At 47.1% G+C, this 23,117-nt stretch overlaps 3 protein-coding genes across 11 annotated transcripts in view; 1 reads left to right on the forward strand and 2 right to left on the reverse strand.

The window, feature by feature from the left end:
- Positions 1 to 1,351: 1,351 nt before the first annotated feature.
- On the reverse strand, positions 1,352 to 4,917 carry ropn1l (rhophilin associated tail protein 1-like). The gene is made up of 6 exons (XM_046290957.1): positions 4,810 to 4,917; positions 2,196 to 2,305; positions 1,959 to 2,085; positions 1,670 to 1,806; positions 1,609 to 1,621; positions 1,352 to 1,528 (listed from the first exon to the last, which is right to left on the reverse strand). Exons 1-6 carry the CDS (start codon positions 4,915 to 4,917, stop codon positions 1,352 to 1,354), a joined length of 672 nt encoding a protein of 223 aa, XP_046146913.1.
- Positions 4,918 to 9,202: 4,285 nt separating this feature from the next.
- On the reverse strand, positions 9,203 to 21,077 carry LOC123991242 (nucleoporin p58/p45-like). Of its 8 annotated transcripts, XM_046292632.1 has the most exons (14): positions 20,485 to 21,066; positions 19,907 to 20,064; positions 19,176 to 19,442; positions 17,224 to 17,265; positions 16,986 to 17,145; positions 16,780 to 16,845; positions 16,480 to 16,654; positions 16,291 to 16,370; positions 14,900 to 15,018; positions 14,673 to 14,755; positions 14,356 to 14,557; positions 10,839 to 10,922; positions 10,282 to 10,380; positions 9,203 to 10,144 (listed from the first exon to the last, which is right to left on the reverse strand). In XM_046292632.1, the coding sequence occupies exons 1-14, from the start codon at positions 20,562 to 20,564 to the stop codon at positions 9,975 to 9,977; spliced, it is 1,785 nt and encodes a 594-aa protein (XP_046148588.1). In that variant the 5' UTR covers positions 20,565 to 21,066; the 3' UTR covers positions 9,203 to 9,974. The 8 variants fall into 8 exon arrangements, with proteins under 8 accessions (XP_046148588.1, XP_046148592.1, XP_046148587.1 ...); XM_046292636.1 differs by having other exon boundaries at positions 16,986 to 17,265; positions 20,042 to 20,064; positions 20,485 to 21,077; XM_046292631.1 differs by having other exon boundaries at positions 16,986 to 17,265; positions 20,485 to 21,070.
- Positions 21,078 to 21,562: 485 nt separating this feature from the next.
- The window catches only part of LOC123991241 (myotubularin-related protein 6-like), a 33,311-nt gene continuing 31,756 nt past the window's right edge, over positions 21,563 to 23,117 (forward strand). For both annotated transcript variants that reach the window (XM_046292628.1, XM_046292629.1), the window contains exon 1: positions 21,563 to 21,798. In XM_046292628.1, the coding sequence (XP_046148584.1) occupies positions 21,775 to 21,798 (24 nt within the window). In that variant the 5' untranslated portion in view covers positions 21,563 to 21,774. The remainder of the gene's footprint in view (positions 21,799 to 23,117) is intronic.

Below are 23,117 nucleotides of genomic sequence, written 5' to 3' on the forward strand. Positions count from 1 at the left end.
TCCCTATCGTCTCTCTCCTCTCTCCTCTTCCCTATCGTCTCTCTCCCTCTCCTCTTCCCTATCGTCTCTCTCCCTCTCCTCTTCCCTATCGTCTCTCTCCCTCTCCTCTTCCCTATCGTCTCTCTCCTTCTCCTCTTCCCTATCGTCTCTCTCCCTCTCCTCTTCCCTATCGTCTCTCTCCCTCTCCTCTTCCCTATCGTCTCTCTCCCTCTCCTCTTCCCTATCGTCTCTCTCCTTCTCCTCTTCCCTATCGTCTCTCTCCCTCTCCTCTTCCCTATCGTCTCTCTCCCTCTCCTCTTCCCTATCGTCTCTCTCCCTCTCCTCTTCCCTATCGTCTCTCTCCCTCTCCTCTTCCCTATCGTCTCTCTCCCTCTCCTCTTCCCTATCGTCTCTCTCCCTCTCCTCTTCCCTATCGTCTCTCTCCCTCTCCTCTTCCCTATCGTCTCTCTCCCTCTCCTCTTCCCTATCGTCTCTCTCCCTTCTCCTCTTCCCTATCGTCTCTCTCCCTCTCCTCTTCCCTATCGTCTCTCCCTCCTCTCCTCTTCCCTATCTTCCCTATCGTCTCTCCTCTCCCTCTTCCCTATCGTCTCTCTCCTCTCCTCTTCCCTATCGTCTCTCTCCTCTCCTCTTCCCTATCGTCTCTCTCCCTCTCCTCTTCCCTATCGTCTCTCTCCCTCTCCTCTTCCCTATCGTCTCTCTCCCTCTCCTCTTCCCTATCGTCTCTCTCCTTCTCCTCTTCCCTATCGTCTCTCTCCTTCTCCTCTTCCCTATCGTCTCTCTCCCTCTCCTCTTCCCTATCGTCTCTCTCCCTCTCCTCTTCCCTATCGTCTCTCTCCCTCTCCTCTTCCTATCGTCTCTCTCCCTCTACTCTTCCCTATCGTCTCTCTCCCTCTCCTATTCTCTCAATTTTTACCGCTGAATCATGTCTATCTGTTTGGTGGTGTAAACATGAATGCCTTGTTTTAGAACCATTTCATGCTGCTTACTATAAAATCTATGATTAGAACTATAGTATCTCTACCATCTCATGTTGAGGGTATATTCCCAATCGTCTTAGGCAGTGTTAGATAACGTAATCAGATCTTACACAATGATAGCCAATAGAATTAGGGTTAGGATATTTTAGAGGGTAGTAATGTAATGTACCATCCACAGTACAGGTGTGCTGTGAATACTACAGGTATGTTCTCGCACTATAAAACAATGAGATTACTGTACTAGGCCTGTACGGCTAATGAACAACAGGATAGATAGTATGAGAGAGGCAGAGACAGAGGGGGATGGATAGTGAGAGAGAGAGACAGACAGACAGCTACAGAGTGATAGAGAAAGTATGTGTAGGGTAGTGTACTCAGACAGGCTTCTGCAGACTGCTTAGGAAGCTGTCTATCTGGTCCTGGGGATCTCTCCGCCCAGGTGGGCCAGGTAGGGTGTACAGCCCTGAGAACAGATCAAAGGGCATCGTCGCCGCTCCACCCCCCTCATACTCTGTCAGGATTTCACACGCATACCTCAGGGCATTGATGATCTGAACACACACAGAAAAGTCAGTAAACCCCAGGTCATCAAGACAGTGAAATACTGCCTCCATGTGGTACTTATACGAACTACACCACAGTTTCTCTCTGGAGACTGACTGACATATGGGAGCCAGTCAATCACCCCTTACAGAGCGAATAACTGCATCCAGTGGATGTTGGCAAAGAAGTTCCCCAGGGCCGCAGTGTCCAGCTGCTCTGAGGGCTGACACAGACCCTTCCACTTCTGCTGCAGCTCCTCCATACTGATTGTCTCCGTGGGAATAGGCTAGAAACATACATGGAGAGAGGAGGGAGAAAAGGGGTTCAATGAGCTTGGTTCCTCTCAATTTTTCAACTACCATGGACAGTTTTAATAGGGGCAAGCTAGAGTACCAAATATGAGTGAGGAGGCCTGGTGTCATTCTGTGGGTTACTGACTATCTGTTTGTTTAGGACCTTGAGCAGGCCTGGAGTTAGTCCGGTATCTGTCTTCTGTGTGTCGACAGGCCTCTCCAGCCTCTCCTTGGTTGGTAGAATGTCTCCTTTGGACAGGGCAGAAAAGTACCTGATATAACAACAACAGATACACTTTGACGAAACCATTTCACCTTACCCTGCCCATTATCCCTGCTCAGATACTGGGTAGTTACACAGCCAATGTACGACCACCTGTACCATAAAAGCCCCGTTCTCTTGGTGGTCCTGTAGCGGGTTTTATATGTACCACAGGAGAACCCAGAAATGAAGAGCGACACCACGGTTGTCTTTTTGGCTTTTATGTTGATCTGCAATAGTATTGTGAAAAGACAAGACAGGAACACATCCGTCTCCAATGCACCATCTGACAAGCTGTTCTTTCTCTCTCTGTGTTTTCTCAGACTCAAATCACATTCATACATAAAGCCATAATGTATTGTATAAAATAATAACCAGTCCTTAATACAACAAATGTATCCTCTTAATTCTTAGACAATAGAACCATACCTGCAATAGTGTTGTGAAAATACAGGACAGGAACACATCAGTCTCCAATGCACCATCTGACAAGCTGTTCTACACAGGAGCATGAAGAAAGGTAAAACACATATCCTGTCTCACATCCCCAATACATTGCTAGGTGCTTTCAGTGTTGACAGTACCAAAATACAACTCATGTACAAAAACCCTTTAACACAAACAAGTTACAACGTGAAATCGCCTCTATCCCATTTAGACCTTAGAGAGCCAAAACTACATCTCCCATAATACAACGCCAGCACCAGTCGGCGGCCCAGCTAATCGTCTGCATCACAGAAAGGCATGCTAGCTAGCAACAGCAGCACTTTTAGCACTCGGTAAACTACACTGCTCAAAAAAATAAAGGGAACACTAAAATAACACATCCTAGATCTGAATGAATGAAATATTATTATTAAATACTTTTTTTTACATAGTTGAATGTGCTGACAACAAAATCACACAAAAATTATCAATGGAAATCAAATTTATCAACCCATGGAGGTCTGGATTTGGAGTCACACTCAACATTAAAGTGGAAAACCACACTACAGGCTGATCCAACTTTGATGTAAAACAAGTCAAAATGAGGCTCAGTAGTGTGTGTGGCCTCCACGTGCCTGTATGACCTCCCTACAATGCCTGGGCATGCTCCTGATGAGGTGGCGGATGGTCTCCTGAGGGATCTCCTCCCAGACCTGGACTAAAGCATCCGCCAACTCCTGGACAGTCTGTTGGTGGATGGAGCGAGACATGATGTCCCAGATGTGCTCAATTGGATTCAGGTCTGGGGAACGGGCGGGCCAGACCATAGCATCAATGCCTTTCTCTTGCAGGAACTGCTGACACACTCCAGCCACATGAGGTCTAGCATTGTCTTGCATGAGGAGGAACCCAGGGCCAACCGCACCAGCATATGGTCTCACAAGGGGTCTGAGGATCTCATCTCGGTACCTAATGGAAGTCAGGCTACCTCTGGCGAGCACATGGAGGGCTGTGCGGCCCCCCAAAGAAATGCCACCCCACACCATGACTGACACACCGCCAAACCGGTCATGCTGGAGGATGTTGCAGGCAGCAGAACGTTCTCCACGGCGTCTCCAGACTATCACGTCTGTCACATGTGCTCAGTGTGAACCTGCTTTCATCTGTGAAGAGCACAGGGCGCCAGTGGCGAATTTGCCAATCATGCTGTTCTCTGGCAAAAGCCAAACGTCCTGCACGGTGTTGGGCTGTAAGCACAACCCCCACCTGTAGACGTCCCGCCCTCATACCACCCTCATGGAGTCTGAGACACATGCACATTTGTGGCCTGCTGGAGGTCATTTTGCAGGGCTCTGGCAGTGCTCCTCCTGCTCCTCCTTGCACAAAGGCAGAGGTAGCGGTCCTGCTGCTGGGTTGTTGCCCTCCTACGGCCTCTTCCATGTCTCCTGATGTACTGGCCTGTCTCCTGGTAGCGCCTCCATGCTCTGGACACTACGCTGACAGACACAGCAAACCTTCTTGCCACAGCTGGCATTGATGTTCCATCCTGGATGAGCTGCACTACCTGAGCCACTTGTGTGGGTTGTGGACTCCGTCTCATGCTACCACTAGAGTGAAAGCACCACCAGCATTCAAAAGTGACCAAAACATCAGCCAGGAAGCATAGGAACTGAGAAGTGGTCTGTGGTCACCACCTGCAGAACCACTCCTTTATTGGGGGTGTCTTGCTAATTGCCTATAATTTCCACCTGTTGTCTATTCCATTTGCACAACAGCATGTGAAATTTATTGTCAATCAGTGTTGCTTCCTAAGTGGACAGTTTGATTTCACAGAAGTGTGATTAACTTGGAGTTACATTGTGTTGTTTAAGTGTTCCCTTTATTTTTTTTAGCAGTGTATATTAATAACAATACAACTCTTAAGTTACACGTTTCAATAGTCTCACACTCCATATTAACATTATCTTCAGCATTAACCTTGGGATGTTTTATTTATTTGACGTTATGGACTTCTACAAAGGAGTAATCTGCAACCTTTCTCTCAGTGTTTTCTCGGACTGAGGAGAACGGGAGCTACGGGTAGTACCAGGGTGTTAGTAGGTGATGCAAGCACCCAGATGAAATAAAATACATTTAATGAAACAAAATCTGAAAATGTTAACATCATTCAGCTTCTGTAGCTGCCTACCTAACATCGGGATTGCCCCATGTTCCCCAGAGCTCAGGGAAACGGCTCGCGGTCCGCATAGACCAGGCAGTGCGGACCCCTTGCTTTCTATCCCAACCACCATCTTCAGGAGGAGCCCACCGGCACAGACGGCGAAGCAAGGCTCCACTTCCCCCGGAAGCAGACGAGGGCAATCGGCTGAAGCCTGTTGTTGTGTTGGGCCGGAACTGTGTTGGGAACTTTTGTCATGTCCCTGTCACTGTGGAGGGGGTGCCCTGCTCTGCCTTGGTGGACACTGGGTCCACAGTAACTCTGGTCAGGCCGGACATTGTGCCAGGTTGGACTCAGTGTGAGCCCACAACTGTGCAGCTCCGCACAGTCACAGGTGAGCTGGCACCCATGAAAGGGAAGGGACTAATGACTCTGACAGTAAGGGGCAGGTCTGTGTGTCATCCTGTGTGGGTGGCGGCTGCCAGTTAGACCTACACAGCCCCCCTGTCACCTACGGCTGTGTGTTACATTCCCCCAGCTACCTCCACGACACATCTCTCCGTTAGTCCGGGCCGCGCCTCCCCAACCCAGCTACACCAGATGGAAGAGGAGAGAACATTGTCTGCAGTGAGGGAGATATGGGGGAGGAACAGTGTTGGTCTTGACCCCGGGCAGCAGGAATGGTTGTGGCAGTTGCTGTTTGAATTCAGAGACAGCTTTGCGCTGAGTGAGGAAGAGGTGGGTCAGTCTCATCTGGTGCAGCATGAGATCGACACAGGTGATGCTCGACCCATCAAGATGTGTCCCCGCCGTATCCCGCTGGCACGCCAGGAGGCGGCAGACAAGGCTGTGTTGAAGATGCAGCGGGAAGACTTCATCGAGCTCTCAGACAGCCCCTGGGTGGTGCCAGTCGCCATGGTTCCTAAGAAGGGGGAGAGCTGAGGTTCTGTGCGGACTACAGGCAGCTGAATGAGGTAACCAGGAATATCGATGAGTCACTGGACCTGGTTAGGGGGTCCGCCTGGTTCTCCTCACTAGACCTCCGCAGTGGCTACTGGCAGGTGCCCCTCTCCTCAGAGACCGGAGCCAAAACTGCGTTCTCCACTAACAGAGGACACTGGCAGTTCAAGGTCCTGTGCTTCGGCCTGTGTAACGCTCCAGCTACTTTTGAGCGTTTGATGGACAGGGTGCTGGATGGCATCCCCCGACAGCGGTGTCTGGTATATCTCGATGACATCCTGGCCCATGGCAGCACCTTCCAGTCAGCCCTGGTGGCGCTTCGGCGTGTGCTTGAGCGGGTGGCTGCCGCAGGTCTGAAGCTCCACCCCGAGAAGTGTCACTTCATGAGGAGAGAGGTGTCCTTCTTGGGCCAGAGAGTGGGGAAGGAGGGGATCAGCACCATGGAGGACAAGGTGGGGGCTGTCCGAGACTTGCCCCACCCCCACCAACCAGCGTCAGCTGAAGAGCTTCCTGGACCTGGCCTCGTACTACAGGAGGTTTGTACAGGGCTTCTCAAGCGTCGCTGCTCCCCTGAACCGCCTGCTGCCGAAGGACAAGGTTTTCACTTGGACAGTGGAGTGTGAGGAGGCCTTCAACACCCTCAAACGTGCACTGATCGAGGCCCCCTTGACCTCACCTTGCCCTTTATCCTGGACACAGACGCGAGCAATGTGGGCATGGGTGGGGTGCTGGCCCAGGTGGGGCCAGAGGGGGAGAGAGTGGTGACGTACTTCAGCAAAACATTTGACAAACATGAGCGCCGCTACTGTGTCACCCGGCGGGAGCTCTTGGCTGTTGTGGCTTCCGTCAAACACTTCAAGTACTACCTGGGTGGCCTGCCCTTTACTGTAAGGACTGACCACTCTGCTCTCCAGTGGCTCATGTCTTTCAGAGAGCCAGAGGGGCAGGTGGCTCGCTGGTTGGAGGAGCTTCAGCCGTATGACTTCACAGTGGTGCACAGGGCACGCCACTCCGACGACATATCCCATCGGCCCTGTACTGCAGACAGCTGCCGCCACTGTGAGCGGAGAGAGGGACGGGAGAGAGCTGTGTGCAGAGGAGGGGGCCTGTCTGCTGTGAGCTGCAGACTGTCGACGTGGCTGAATGGGGGCAGCAGCAGGGACGGGACACAGACCTACAGCCAGTGCTACAGTGGGTAGAGGCGCAGGTGAGGCCACCATGGGAAGAGGTGACAGCGCTCTCACTCGCGACCAAAGGGTTGTGGTCAAAGTTTGAGAGACTGCGGCTGGCTGATGTTGTGCTACAGCGGGCATGGAAGGAGTCAGCTACGGGAGAGGAGAGATGGCAGGTGGTGCTCCCAAAAGCACTCCGGGAGGCTGTGCTCCAGAGTACTCATGGGGGGGTGGGGACTGGACACTTTGGGACACTCCACCGCCTCCATCAGGGCTTTCACTGGGGGCAGCACAAGATGGATGTGGAGGACTTTTGCCGCCGCTGTGAACACTGCACAGCGAGAAATGGCCCCCCAGGCCGCTCTCATGCTCAGCTCCAACGGTTCCCAGTGGGGGCTCCCATGGAGAGGGTGGGAGTGGATGTAGTTGGGCCGTTCCCCACCACAGACAGTGGAAACCACTGGGTGCTCATGGTCATGGACTATTTCACAAAATGGCCCGAGGCCTATGCTCTGCTTGACCAGGAGGCAGAGACCATTGTCGACGCCCTGACAGCGGGGATGTTCAGCAGGTTTGGAGCTGCAGAGTCCATCCACAGCGACCAAGGCAGAAACTTTGAGTCCCGTGTGTTCGCCACCATGTGTGAGAGGCTGGTTATGCACAAGATCTGCACTACCCATCTCCATCCTCAAAGTGATGGCCTTGTGGAGCGCTTCAACAAAACTCTTGGACAGCAGCTGGCCGTCGTCTCGTCCAAACACCAGCGTGACTGGAACAAGCACCTGCCTATGGTCCTCATGGCATGCCGCTCCGCTGTCCAAGACTCCACCTCCTGCACGCCTGTCCTCCTCATGCTGGGGAGAGAGAGATCCGCTCCCCTATGGAGATGGCGTTTGGTTGACCACTGGATAGCCCTCATGTTCCCCCGGGGCCGGAGTGTGCACCGGAGACTCCAGGACTGCCTGGAGACAGCCCACACCTTCGCCAGAGAGCAGCTGGTGAATGCAGGTGTGAGGCAGAAAAGGAACTACGACGTGCACACCCGGGGAAGGCACTTTGTGGCTGGGGAGCTGGTCTGGGTCTACAGCCCCCTAAGAAAAAAAGGCAGATGCCCCAAGTTGGACAGTCACTGGGTGGGACCCTGCAGCGTCCTGGAGAGGGGAGGTTGTTTACCGGGTGCAGCTCCCTCCCAGGGGGAGAAAGGTGGCACTGCACTGGGACAGGTTAGCCCCATACAGAGGGGCCTCTTCTCCCCAAACCCCAGGGACCCCACAATTCCCCTCTCTGGAAAATGACATTCTCCAGGAATCCACCCCCAGGTGCTCCAGACAAGGCTCCAGACAACCCACTCCCCCCGGTCTCCCTCCGTGTCACCGCGTGGTTCCCCGGAGCCATGGACTGTATTCCCCATTTCTTCTTCATTGTCCCCCATATCCATGCCTTCATCCCCTGGGTCCCAGAGGGGCAGCCCCCTGCGACGGATGGAGCCCCGTTTCACATCTGGACACTGCGACCATCACGGCCACGCAGGCAATGGAGACCTCCGGGTCGCTTCAGAGACTTTATTTGTTCCCTCGGGACGAGGGATTTTGTGGTGGGGGGTAGTGACCCGCACAGACAGCTGTGTGTTATGTGTTAGGCTAATTAGTGGGTTGTGTTATACCAGTGTTCGCGGGGTCCGACATGCCAATCAACCTGCTATCTGCCAATCACGGGAATGCCTGGAATGTTCTGATGCCGGGCATCCTGGCAGTTGGCGGAGTGGCGTGTCGAAGGGGGCTGGGCAGGGGGATGGAGCATTGGAAGTTAAGACCAGGTTTAGCCATTGTTCTCTCTTACGTCTGGCCTTCACAAGAGAAGGTCAGTTGGTTATCTTTCTTTTATTTGGCGTGGGCTACAGCCAAACAGTAGCCTGTGTAAATTGGGGTTAATAAACCCTCAATTCATAAACTCAAGCCTCAGTCTGGACAATTGTTGCTTTATGATCTAGTCAGGTCATTACAAAATATAAGCTAGTATAAATAGTACTAACTAGTGCACGGTCTTAGCTAGTCACGTTTAGCAGACATACAACACGGCTAACCAAGTCATGTAATCAGTTTAGTTACTATAAAAATGGAATCAAATCTCTTGGTGGCAAAAAAACAATAGAAAAATAGCCAAATTACATAAATTGATTTGATTTGGTTTAGAGATGGACAACCCGATTTTCATTGCATAGTAACCCCAAACGTTTTCCCTCAAGGTCACATAGCAACAGTAACGATGATTGGACCAGAAAGGTGACATGTATTGCCGCAAAATATTTGTTCAACCGCCAGGTGGCATTGTCAACAGGCAAACAGCAGATTATCTTTCCAAACACTTGATACATGTCCTCTGCTCATAAAAGAAACATTTCAACAAAAACATACAAAGGAAAATCATCAACATCAGGAATTTTATTATTAAACTGATGTTTGAAAATACAGGTTTACACGTATCAACTCAAATGAATAGAACAGGATGACATCACTATTTGGTAACAGAGAGAATCAGAATAGACAACGGAAAAGCACAGACCGTAATACCCTCATCATCCACCAGCCCTAAAACAACACCACGGTCTATTGACACACACACACTGCATAAATTCACACTTGACAGGAAATGTACGTATGTGTTTGCATGTTTGGGGTGTTCTGGTGCCCTAATTTGAGGCTGTGTGGGACATTCAGCACAGCCAGTTCTCTCCCTTGCATGCATCCTTACACACACAACAAACACTTACAAAGAGTATAAAATTAAAACTCTACAAAAACTAAGCAATCATGATGAAACAATAATGAGGACATTTAAAAAGAACAAAACACAGGTTATGAACCTTATCCAAATGTGCTGATCTTTTTTTATGCTCGAGGACTCCCTCTCCTCATTCCCTCCACCCTGGTCCTGCATAACCCCCTCCCTCAAACCCTCTGCTCCCCTTCAGGTATAAAAATAAAGATCTGGGACAGACTGTTACACCCCGACCTCCCCTGGACAGCTCTAGAAGTCACCCTTAGGCACAGGTCTAGAATAAACGTACCCTCCCAAATCCACCTACATGGACTGTGACCCATTAAACAACCTTGGACAGTTCTGGAAGTCACAGATCTAGCATCAGCTTACCCTCCCCAAATCCTAACCGTTCCCATTGCCCCTCTATCTCTTGCCCCTCTTGTTTCCCACCGGGGGCTTCTTGAGCTGCAGCAGTGGCCCTCCAGTGCCGAAGCCCGCGGCGGGAGGGTTGGACACGCCAAACGTCAGGCCTGCAGACGCGTTGAGGCCGGGGCTACTGAAGTTAAACCCTGAACTACTGTTGCTTCCAAAACCTGGAGAGAAGGAGATAGGAGAAACAGAAGAGGACATGAGTTATTCAAATAATGAGTATGCTCACAGGGAGTGTGTGTGTGTCTGCTAAAACACCCTCCAGAGAGCTTGCACAAGGAGGTAAGGTGTGTGTGTGTACCTGCACTCAGGCTCCCTCCCGAGGGCTTGCTGGCAGAGGAGAAACCAAATGAGGAGCCCCCCGTCGCTACCCCCCCGAAACCTGGACCCCCACCAAACACTGCAGGGGAGAGAGATTGAGGGAGCCAAGCTTTAGGGACACACACACTCACTATGCTGCTACTACATGAGGGAGAGAGCTTAGCTTCATGGATACACCACACACACACACACACACACACACACAACTACTGCAAGAGTGAGAGAAAGAACAGTAGCTAAGCCTCTGTCATGGCTCTCACAAACGGTATAGTAGAAGTAACTGTCTCCAATGACGAGAGTAAAGCATAGATACCCACTACATACCACAGCTACAGGCAAACTGTTTCAGCCCTAGATAGTGAAGAGCTTAACTCACACCACATACATTCCTAACACTGCCAACAGTCTTCCACACACAAGGAGGGGGATAAATGGAGGTTGCGAGTGAGATCTAAAGAAAGCAACACAGTGAGAAAGATACATAGTAGCGATGGATGAGGAAGAGAAAAAGACTAGATGTAAAAAGAGAGGTAGTACCTCCGAGACCTGAGGTGCCCAAGCTAGAGCCCACTCCCAAGGCAAAGGGGTTTCCCAAGCCAGACCCCAGGGACACCTGGCTCCCTGAGACAGAGAGAGCACACAGCTTACTCCTCTGGACTAGGGAGTGTCCGTTTGTGTGTGTGTGTGTTACTGAAGTCAAGTTCCCCCTCTCCTCTGCAACGCTCAGTAGTGATGTAGGCTGTGTGTGTGTGTGTGTCCACAAGAGAGTGAACAGAGCAACATGTCAGGACCCCGTGGATCAGTGGTTCTGTATCACATTCCACCAGACGACACTAGACTGTTAAGCCCAACCTCCTGTCTCATCCCAACACTAACCTTACTGCCACATCGAAGTTGTTCCCTTTGAGACAATCCCTACACATTTATACAAATACATTAGCAACTGTGGATAGATTTTCACAGATAAAATGGTCAAACAAATGTGACAGTGGTAGAAACATGTCTGCTAGTTCCTTCACTCTGAACCTCCGTGCACCTGTATCGTTTCTCAAATTGGATTTTAGAGATGCAAACTCAGCTTGGTTTTTAGCATCATCCAAAAAGTGTACTCATTAATTCTCTTAAATCCAATTGGGTGTTCAAAAATCAGTAATTTACCAGTCAAAAAGAAACAAAGACAAAGTCGCTCCTTTAAAACTGATTTATTGTCAATTTAAAGCAATACCACTTACATATAAACAGACACAGTTAAAGGACACAACCGATTGTTAATTCCTAGCCGCTATATTGCATTTCACAAGTTTTCCAAAACTATTCAAGATTCCAAGAGTGAAGGAACTAGCATGTGCTAGGAAAAATGCATCGCAAAATTATTATTAATATAAGTCTAGTTTCAAAAAGGCACACAATATTATATAGTATCATATATATGCATCATCGTCAACAACAAGCATTGGTTATATTTAGATTAAACACACCATTCTAAACAAAAGCACTCTTAACCAGAGTGAAGATGAGGGGTGTGTTCAGTGATGCGACACGTTCTGGACGTTGAAGACAGAAATGTAATGAATAGAGCTGATATGACTCCCTATTCTACAACACATTTCTATCTGAACGTTCTGTAACATCACACCCTCCTGAACAGGCCACAAAATTGGCATCTGTGTTTTTGTCCGAAAATACACCTTCCCCAGCCAATACCAGTGTTCTACAAACATCCCAGCACTTCACTGGTTCCAACTAGCTATTCCTCTGAGTCTGAACACTGTCTGAGTGGATGGACAGTCTCTCAGCCAGTAAGTCCAACCACAACTAGTAGTCATTTATTTAAGTAGGCAAGTCAGTTAAGAACAAATTCTTATTTACAATGACGGCCTACCAAAAGGCCTCCTGCAGGGACGGGGGCTGGGATAACAAATATCAGACCTTCTGACCTCATTGAACCCCTTCAAAAAGCCCCAAGACATTCATCATAGTCCTGTTAGCCAGCCCTGTCACATTAACAGGAGATTGCTATGTAGAGCAGACCACGAGTTACAGAAACCAACCACAGAGTTCCAGAACTAATTTACGTGTTCCAGTTTCACAACTATTTAGCTACTCATTCTAGAACAATCAAAGTTTCAGTGGTTCTGGAATGCTAGCGTGAAATGGAGGACAGACGGGTCAGTCCAGAGCAGCAGTTGGTTAATCTCGGAGCACAAAATGGCCGACTCTGAATAGAGAAAAATACTGATTTTTGGCACTAATGATCCAACTGGCCTTCCCAAGGCAGTCGATACGAGCAGCACGTTCACTCGGTTTCTCCCCTGTAAAACTAGTGAGTGACGTAACACCGTAGCCCTTCTATTAAATAGAATGGATTATGGAACTAAAGAGAACTAGGTTCCATCTGTACAGATAGACTGTGCGTCATCAGCCCCTCTGCCATCTATATCCTGGAGTGAGGTAGACCTGCATGGTAGACCACCTGCCAGTGTTAAGTAGTGTGTGTAGGAAATACTGATAAATCACAATCATTATCTTAGTCAAAAGGTTATTTTAGAATGCATAGTGATGAATTGAAAGTGATATGGACTGTCAGGTAGAAGTGGGTGTCTTGTCTGTGGTTAAAATGACTGTACAACGGTTATTACCGGCTGAGGCAGTCATTGTCCTGTCTACAATGCGGATACAGTCACACACACAGACAAGCACACACCTGGCCACTAGCAACCAGAGCCTGCTGTTATTGCTATTACAACTAAAGATGCTGCCGTTGTTACAAAAAGGAATGCATATGTTCAACAGTTAAAATCTTTCACTGAAATGAAAACACCCTTTTGATGCAAGACCTGTGCAGTAAATGATAATATCTTCTTTAAACACTAAGCTATACACTGTCAGATCGTCTTGAACTTTTAAAATGTCATCCTGAAATATAGGTGAAGCATGTCAATCAAAGACAAAATGACAGATGCCGAGAAAACAGACAAATCATTACACACAAGCTAGTTGGGAAGGGAGATCTGCTGGTCTAAGGCTGGTGTCTGTGTGTGAGAGAGAATGAGTGTGTGTGATTTAAGTGCTTATCAAGACTGCTACCACACAGTGAAAGCTACATTACTGCTTTATGAAAACACACAGACACAACGGTGTCCTAATCTAAACCAGTTTGTTCAGGAAAATCCTAATAATCATTTATAAAAGGTTGAGACCCCATTTCCGAACTAAACCGATTTGGACAGTTGCGTCCTAATCGAAGACACAGAGCACACTCACTTGGAACCACCACGTTACACCATCCAGACTAAGTCCATAGTAACTACCTATGATATTTTATTCAATAAAACCAAAGCAGTTAAGCTTCACAAAAAAGCACCTTCAATAAATACAGATAATCAAGAACCCATTCAATATAAATTAAGCGACTGAACCCAAAGAGAATGTAGCCTCCAAGTATTCAAAAGATTATAGTCTAGAGTGTCTGGGACAGATGAGAGCTGTGAATGAATACCCAGTGATACGAGTCCTGCCTTCCTTGTTTTTAGTCTCATCTCCAGTAATCTGAGCACTCTACACTTTTTCAATCATCTTAAAAAGCCACAGATTCACTGAGAAACTGTTAAGAGCTTCTCGTATGGAGGGAGAGACAGAGAGACAGGGAGATGAAGGGAAAGCAGAGAGCCAAGAAATGGACCCTGCTACATTGATGAACAGGCAGTTCCAACACCACCGCAGAAAGATTGCTTTGGGTCTAATGCATGTGAGGAAAAGGTCTTCTCACAGAGCAGAACCACTGGAGAAAGACAAACTGAACACGGTTTGGAACTTACTATGTTGCTTTTACATTCTCCTCTCCTTCCCTCCATTTCTCTCCCTCTTTCCAGAGAAAGAAAAGACAAACTAACCTAAAAGTTGGGCACTGGCTACATTTTTATTCTGTCCCACTTTCCTTCTCTCCCCCTACATCTCTCTCCTCCCCCCTCTCTCTGTCAGACTGAGGGGTGGTAAGGTGAAAGGTCAAAGGTGAGGGGGTCAGGGTTCTAGAACTTGAAGGCGGAGGTCAGACCTGGGCCGGGCTGCTGCTGCTGGCTCAGCGTGGCTGCCATGGCGACCGCCGCCGCATTGGGGATGCTGCTGAAGGGGGCGGGGCCAGTGGTGATGCGTGGGGCACTCTGCCACTTCTTACTGGCCACCCGCTTGGACTCGAAGACGTCCGTGGAGTCCTCCAGGAAGGCCCGGCGGTATCCCAGGTACTGCTGCTTCAGGGTCTGCAGATACCCCAGAGGAAGAACCTCAATCACTTCATTCAAAATACTCAATATTTATTTCTGTAACAAGGTGATTTCTTATAGAACAGTCAACAGTGATGTCTGTAGGACTTACCTTGACGTTCTCGTGTACTGACTGGAGCTGAGCAGCCAGAGCCACAAACGTCTGGTACAACTTCTGCATGGCCAGTGACAGATCTACACGCAATATTCAGTGAAGAGACACAGAAACACACACATAAAGACTATGCAGAAAGTCAAGAGTCTGTGTATGTAAGCATGTATGTATGTATGCATGCATGTATGCATGCATGTATGTATGGATGTATGCATGCATGTTACCCTGTGGTGTGATGTGTGATCCACTGCCCTGTGTAGTAAGGTGATTCTCCAGTTCCTCTATCTGCTGTCTGTACTGCTGCAACTGAACCTCAAACTGTTCCACTAAACACCGGAAATAACTACAGACAGAGAGAAAGAATGAGACAGGATTGAATTTATTATGGCTAAAATGCAGTACATTCATCTGTGGTTAAAAATCAAAAAGGGGTATGGTACATTATATATACACACACAAAAGTATGTGGACATTCCTTTAAATGAGTGGATACAGCCATTTCAGCCACACCCTTTGCTGACAGGTGCATCAAGCACACTGCCATGCCATCTCCATAGACAAACATTGGCAGTAGAATGGCCTTACTGAAGAGCTCTGTGACTTTCAACATGGCACCGTCATAGGATGACACCTTTCCAACAAGCCAGTTCATCAAATTTCTGGCCTGTTAGAGCTGCCTCGGTCAAATTATGTTATTGTGAAGTGGAAACGCCTAGGAGCAGCAACGGCTTAGCCGCGAAGTGGTAGGCCACGAGCTCACAGAACGGGAAAGCCAAATGCGGAAGCGTGTAAAAACTTGTCCTCGGTTGTAACACTCCCTACCGAGTTCCAAACTGCCTCTGGAAGCAACTTCAGCACAATAACTGTTTGTCGGGAGCTTCATGAAGATCACCATGCGCAATGCCAAGCATCGGCTGCAGAGGAAACGCGTTCTTTGGAGTGATGAATCATGCTTCACCATCTGGCAGTCCAACGGACAAATCTGGGTTTGGCGGAAGCCAGGAGAACGAAACCTGCCCTAATGCATAGTGCCAACTGTCAAGCTTGGTGGAGGAGGAATAAATGGTCTGGGGCTGTTTCCATGGTTCGGGCTAGGCCCCTTAGTTCCACTGAAGGGAAATCTTAACACTACAGCATATAATGACATTCTAGACGATTCTGTGCTTCCAACTTTGTGGCAACAGTTTGGGGAAGGCCCTTTTCTGTTTCAACATGACAATGTCCCTGTGCACAAAGCGAGGTCCATACAGAAATGGTTTGTCGAGATTGGTGTGGAAGAACTTGACTGGCCTACACCGAGTCCTGACCTCAACCCCATCGAACACCTTTGGGATAAATTGGCGCTTTGACTGCGAGCCAGGCCTAATCACCCAACAGTACCCGACCTCACTAATGCTCTTGTGTCTGAATGGAAGCAAGACCCACAGCAATGTTCCAACATTTAGTAGAAAGCCTTCCCAGAAGAGTGGAGGCTGTTATAGCAGCAAAGGGGGGGGACCAACTCCATATTAAGGCCCATGATTTTGGAACGAGATAGTCGACGAGCAGGTGTTCACATACTTTTGATCATGTAAGTTCAGGGGGATATAACAATGATGGTGATAGGAATACTCACTCATAGGGAGCTGTGTTGTCGTGCTGAAGTCCAGGGGGAGTCTTCTGAGTCCGCAGAGCTATGTCTGCATTCTTCAACTCCTAGACGAGGAGGGTTAGGAGAGAGGGACTATGACGTTCAGCAACAGTAAGGGCATGTGTATTTTGAGCCTTAATTCCTCAAAAGACAATGTGACATCAGCGTGTGTACCTGCGCAGTCTCCATCTTCAGTTTGTCTATAGCCAGGGCGTTTCTCTGTAGTCCCGAAGCGCTGACAGACAGCAGCTGTTTGAGACTCTTGATGTCGTCCTGAACCTTCAGCATGGCTTTAGATGACATCCTGCTGATCTCTTCGTGAACCTGCTTCTGCTCCTTCACAAACTTCCTACAGGACGGAGAACTCACAAGTCAACACAATGCATCTTCATGACCAACGATGTGCAAACAGTACTGTTAGAGCCACACACACTAACATGGGGTGTAGTTGAAGAAAAGTACTGATTTACGTACTGGAAGTTGTCTACATCCTGACAGATGACTGGAGGCAAATTTTCATCTTTCAAAGCTTTACTGTCTCTGAGAGCGAGAGGAAAGAAAAATAAACAAGGACAAGAGTCAGATATATTACCTATTATGATGACCATTATAAACAATTGGTCAAGAAATGACACTGGGACACTCATTGGTCCAGACAGCTGTCAGTCAGTAGGACTCACTGTGGGCTGGCCCCTGATGATTTGTCGCTTTTCTTCTCTGAGGAGGTGCTGAAGTCAACTCCTCCCAGTCCAAGGCTGGGGGCCGCTGACACCGCCGTGGAAGTAGAGGCCAGGGAACCTAACGTCAACCCCCCTGATCCGAGAGTGGTCTGGCCCAAACCTGAAAATATTAACAAAATAAACACACGGACACTCACAAACACAACCATGCAAATGTTAGTCTGACACCCATACAAACCTAACGCAAACCCCAGTCCTCCAAGAGTGGACTGACTCAGACCTAAGATCAACACATAATCAAAAAGGTGTTAGTCACACACACGCGCGAGACAGATCATTCATTACCTCCAAATTAAGAATGTAGTGAAAAGACAGAGATAAGAGACAGAAATGGAAAAAGATAGGTGTGATGAGACTAGAAGTCGACCGATACTGATTTTTCAACGCCGATACTGATTATTGGAGGACCCAAAAAAGCCGATACCGATTTTTAAAAAATCGCCCCGATTTTATTTATTTGTAATAATGACAATTACAACAATACTGAATGAACACTTATTTTAACTTAATATAATACATTAATAAAAATCTATTTAGCCTCAAATAAATAAATGAAACATGTTCAATTTGCTTCAAATAATGCAAAAACAAAGTCTGGAGAAGTAAAAGTGCAATATGTGCCATGTAAAAAAAGCTAACGTTTGAGTTCCTTGTTCCTTTTAACATGAGACTTCAATATTCCAAGGTAAGAGGTTTTAGGTTGTAGTTAATATAGTATTTATAGGACTATTTCTATACCATTTGTATTTCATATACCTTTGACTATTGGATGTTCTTATAGGCAAATATAGTATTGCCAGTGTAACAGTACAGCTTCCGTCCCTCTCCTCGCCCCTAACTGGGCTCGAACCAGGAACACAACGACAACAGCCACCCTCGAAGAAGCGTTACCCATCGCTCCACAAAAGCCGCAGCCCTTGCAGAGCAAGGGGAATAACTACTCCAAGTCTCAGAGCGAGTGACGTTTGAAACGCTATTAGCGCGTAGCCAGCCATTTCACATCGGTTACACCAGCCATTAGGCTGATAGGCTTGAAGTCATAAACAGCGCAGTGCTTGCGAAGAGCTGCTGGCAAAACACACGAGAGAGCTGTTTGAATGAATGCTTACGAGCCTGCTGCTGCCTACCATCGCTCAGACTTCTCTATCAAATCATAGACTTAATTATAACATAAAACACAGAAATACGAGCCTTAAGCCATTAATATGGTCAAATCCGGAAACTATCATTTCGAAACCAAAACGTTTATTATTTCAGCGAAATACGGAACCGTTCGGTATTTTATCTAACGGGTGGCATCCCCAAGTCTAAATTTTCTTGTTACATTGAACAACCTTCAATGTTATGTCATAATTATGTAAAATTATGTTGCATATACCTTGACTTTGCGTGCAATGAGCGCAAGAGAAGTGACACGATTTCACATGCTAACCTAGATTTATTTGAGCTAAATATGAAGGTTTCAAACTATATACTACTGTGTACTGATTTTTAAGAAAGGCATTGGTGTTTATGGTTAGGTACAGTTGTCCAACGATTGTGCTTTTTTTCCCCAAATGCGCTTTTGTTAAATCATCCCCCAGCGTTGCATTGATTATATGCAACGCAGGACACGCTAGATAAACTAGTAATATCATCAACCACGTGTTATAACTAGTGATTATGATTGATTGCTTGTTTCTTGTAAGATAAGTTTAATGCTAGCTAGCAAATTACCTTGGCTTAACAGGCAGTGTAACAGGCAGTCTCCTCGTGGAGTGTAACGAGAGGCAGGTGGTTATAGCGTTGGACTCGTTAACTATAAGCTTGCAAGATTGGATCCCCCGAGCTGACAAGGTGAAAATCTGTCGTTCTGCCCCTGAACAAGGCAGTTAACCCACCATTCCTAGGTCGTCATTGAAAATAAGAATGTGTTCTTTAACGTACTTGCCTAGTTAAATAAAGGTATATAAAAATATATATTTTTTTTAAATCAGCGCCCAAAAATACACTGTTATGAAAACTTGAAAATCGGCCCTAATTAAATTGGTCAACCTCTAGATGAGACCCAGAGAGAGATGTGTGTAATTAACTAACCAGTAGGATCCATGCTGGATACCAGAGAGAGACAGAGATATTTAGTTAACTAACCAGTAGTAGCCATGTTAGAGAACATACTGGAACCCAGCGATAGACCTGTGGATGGGGCTGTACTTGCGGCCACACCCCCTAGGTTGAGAGAGAATCCTGTGGCTCCTTGCTGTGGCGCAGTGGAGGTGAGGACTGAGCCTAGTGTCAGTCCTGCCCCTGTGGGGGCTGAGGAGGCTGCAGTGAGGGAGAAGGGTTGGGCCGAGGCAGAGGGTTTATTGAAGGTCATACTGAAGCCCGTGGTAGGGGCTGTAGAGGCTGCTGGGGCACCTGGGAGAGACAGCAGGTAGAGCAGGGTTAAAGGTAGACTCAAGCAGGTAGAGCAGGGTTAAAGGTAGACTCAAGCAGGTAGAGCAGGGTTAAAGGTAGACTCAAGCAGGTAGAGCAGGGTTAAAGGTAGACTCAACCATACGACATCCTCACCCACAGGCATTAACAAATGAATATGCCAAGACAGGGACTATTGTATCATCCATGTGAAGGCACAGACTGGGATAAGCCAATGGTAGCAGTGGAGGTCTTGACTGATGTGGAGCTACGTTGATAGTAAGGTCACCTAATGTAAGGCCGTGGGTGGGTGCAGGAGCACCATAACTCCATTACTACAATAGTCACCTACACCTAAATGTATGTCTGTGTATTTCTTTGTGCTTGGTGGTAGGAAACATCAAGCATGAGGCAGGTCTGCAGAGGGAAAGAGATCGACAGGCCATGTTGAAAACGTGTGTGCCTACCTGAGGCAGGAGTGTTAAAGGAGAACCCCCCAGTAGGTTTTTGTGAGAATAGTGACCCGCCCAGGCCCAGAGAAGAGGTGGTGGTGGTGGAGGCTGGGGCTGTAGCACCCAGAGCTCCACCCAGAGTAAACCCACCTGTACCTGCTGCAGCTGGGGTACTAGAGAAAGGGGTGAGAAAAAAGTGGGGGAGATAGAGGGAATAAGTACAAAACATTACATGACTTTGCAGTATGCCTCACCATATTTACAGACGTGCAATATGCCGCTGTCACAATTACAATGTATATCTGCTGAATACGAACAGTACGTAGCTATGACATGAAAGGCCGAAGTCTAAACCCTACACTGAATACAAACTTCTCTCTCATATAAACACACACACACATTATTATATATATAAAACAACTAGTTGACACACACATAATATATTAGCAGTTTGACACACTTACATCAGAGCGCTGTTTGCATGATTACTTCTACATCGATATTTAGTTAGCTACAATACATCCTGGGTAACCCTCGCTGTATCGACATATCCGCGAGATAAAGCTAACGTACGTCATCCGTACAATTCTTACCTGGCAGCGGCTCCAAACGAAAACCCTCCGCCAGCGTTGGTGGAACCGATAGACCCGGATCCGAAATTAAAGCCTGACATTTTTAAGCAACAACCAAGTTTCTAGTTAGTCAAACGTAATCTAACTGACTGTTCGCTAGCTGTTAGCTAGCTTTGAAAGGCACGAACGCCCGCGTGCAGGCCAGTGTGACTGTGGCTACGAAGTCATGGTAACGTGAAAGAAAATAAAAACATACTATTCGGCGATTTAAACTCACACGCTTAGTAACGTATACACATTTACAGCGATCTGAAAGGTAATTAATCCGTTATGCATATAGTTAAACAGCACTAAAATGTTAGCTTCCTTCTCAAAACTGTTTTTTCCGAATCCGCGCTTTACCCTCAATGTACTTTCCGGTTATTGTGGCCTGCTGGGATACTGGAGGACTTGGCAGATTGGACGGTCATATGGGGACATCTAGCGATTGCTATCATGTTTTTGAAGAAGTAAAAATTAGCTTTAATTATTTGTCAGTTTGAGAACGGGTTTTAAATACATACATGTGTCACGATGGAACGATTACAGAATATGTGCAAATAGTAATAGGTGGTGGAGTAATGCCTAACAAGAATATCCTCTACTTAGACTACTCTGAATTCGATGTCTGATGGATGGGTAAAACATTTCCCATAACGCTTGGAATCTGTACTACGTTTATTTTATTTTTTTATACATTGTTACATCATACAAAACAGAACACATGTATTAACGAGAAAATACTAAAACATACAAAAAAGATCAAGTAATAAAAAAATAAACAATCAAACAATGGAATCTGCACTACGTGGCGGTGAGGTAGAACGCCCATTGACGTCACCCATGCGGGAAGCGCTGTAGTGGATAACGGTCTCCACTAGTTACCAAAGTCACAAAGTCAAAAATGTCTATATCGTAAAAATTCATGAAACAAAAATTGGATTTTTGATGTTAATTTAAAGTTAGGGTTAGGCATAATGTTAGTAGTGTGGTTAAGGTTAGGTTTAAAATCACATTTTAAGAAGATAATTTGTAGAAATGGGCGGGGTTTATTACTTTGTGGCTGTGGTGACTAGTGACGACAGTGAATAACTAATAGCTGGCGAGCATCTACTGAAAAAAATACACAATCGTGAATACTCAACTAATGTCGGTAGAAAAGTAAAACAAGCGATCAAATAACGTCAGCTTGCCGCACCTTATAATCGATGTGCAAGCCACATCACATGTCAACTGGTTGAATCGTTGCATGCACTGACAGCTGTCAGGGAAATGGAACATATCCGAACGCCTAAGGTAAGAAAGCTAGCTAGCGCCATTCACGTTACTGTTTTTTTGTTTAGCCTCAGCAAAACATGTCAAATGCATATGATGTAGCTAGTTAACTAACTTTAGCTAGCTATAATAACTTGCTTTGCAATTACAACAACGGGTTGACAATGGTGTCCTAAAAGCTAACGTTAGGCCTGACAGATACAGGGCCAGTTAATTAGTTAGTTAGCTAGCTAACTTGTTAATATGCCCAGTCTTGTTTTGGTTCCAAGAGAAGCGGATGTTGCACGGCTGTATGAATGGCCATTACAATGGTTGTTTAGAATGGGCAAGTTGGCTCGCGCTTTGGGTGGTGATTTTAGAACTTGATAGAGAGCTTCAGGGAAGCCACTGTAGACGTTGCTAGTAATATAAAACAGTATAGGTGGAGACAACCGAGTAGGCTACACCATGAAGACAATTTTTTTTTCTGTTTTGACAACAGACTGTCTGATGTGTTGTGTGCCAGTGACCTGTTTTTCTCGCTAGCCGCCTCCTGCAGCTGCCTGTCCTCCTTGGCACAAACACGATATTAGATTTATTGTACCAGCTGGATGTTTCCAGATAATGCACTTAGTGTGACAGATCATGGGGCCACCACTACGCCAAATGAGCAAAGTGGGTTATTTTTTTGTATTTATTCTATAGTCAGAATAATGAGCTAGTTATGCAATGATTTGCTATAGTGAGTGACAGACGTCATCACAGCCGCTGTTTTCACAAAACAGGCTCAAGGCTTTCATGTTGGTGGCACTGCAGTGAAGAGCCACCTCAAAGTCCTTTTGTATTTTTTTTTATCAGTGAAGTGCCACCTGAAGGAGTGTGTCTGTTGAACTGGCACTTGTCGTGTGTGTTTGTTTTGTTCAGGTGAAAGATGGTGGGTGTGGTCGCCTGCAAGGGTGTTACCCATCTGCAGTATTTTAGGCTCTGCCCCCCTGGACCCTGTTTGAACTCTTAATTAAAACATACAGACCGTCAACTCCTGAGATTTGCTGTGGTCATGGGTCATGGGTGCACTAATCTGAATCATGCTGATATTCAAATCAAGGAAATAGGCCTTGGGACTGTGGAGCTGCAATGCAGTTGGTGAACAGGACAGTCATCAGCTTGACTTCAGGCCCGTCATCAACCTTTTCTTTCCTCCTCTGTGTGTGTGTGTGTGTCAGTCTACACAAACACACACACTCTCTTCTGTTTGCTACCAGGCCTTGACTGAGCTGACTGATCGCCATCCTGTGGCGTTGCCTAGCACCACACTGGTTGCTGGGAAACAGAGAGAGACTCAAAGAGAGGGAGAGAGAATA

This window comes from Oncorhynchus gorbuscha, linkage group LG12 (assembly GCF_021184085.1).
Source record: "Oncorhynchus gorbuscha isolate QuinsamMale2020 ecotype Even-year linkage group LG12, OgorEven_v1.0, whole genome shotgun sequence".
NCBI lineage: Eukaryota > Metazoa > Chordata > Actinopteri > Salmoniformes > Salmonidae > Oncorhynchus > Oncorhynchus gorbuscha.

Bases quoted from the DNA above. Each gene is read 5' to 3' on its own strand.
- ropn1l (XM_046290957.1), bottom strand. From the start codon at position 4,917: ATGACAAAAGTTCCCAACACAGTTCCGGCCCAACACAACAACAGGCTT. The intron at 2,086-2,195 runs GTACAGGTGGTC...TTGTTATATCAG, and splicing joins AAGAGAACGGGGCTTTTATG to GTACTTTTCTGCCCTGTCCA. The intron at 1,807-1,958 runs GTCAGTAACCCA...GTATGTTTCTAG, and splicing joins AGGTCCTAAACAAACAGATA to CCTATTCCCACGGAGACAAT.
- LOC123991242 (XM_046292631.1), bottom strand. From the start codon at position 20,564: ATGTCAGGCTTTAATTTCGGATCCGGGTCTATCGGTTCCACCAACGCT. The intron at 14,756-14,899 runs GTAACATGCATG...TATTGCGTGTAG, and splicing joins ATCACACATCACACCACAGG to ATCTGTCACTGGCCATGCAG. The intron at 10,381-10,838 runs GTACTACCTCTC...TCTCCCCTGCAG, and splicing joins GGGCACCTCAGGTCTCGGAG to TGTTTGGTGGGGGTCCAGGT.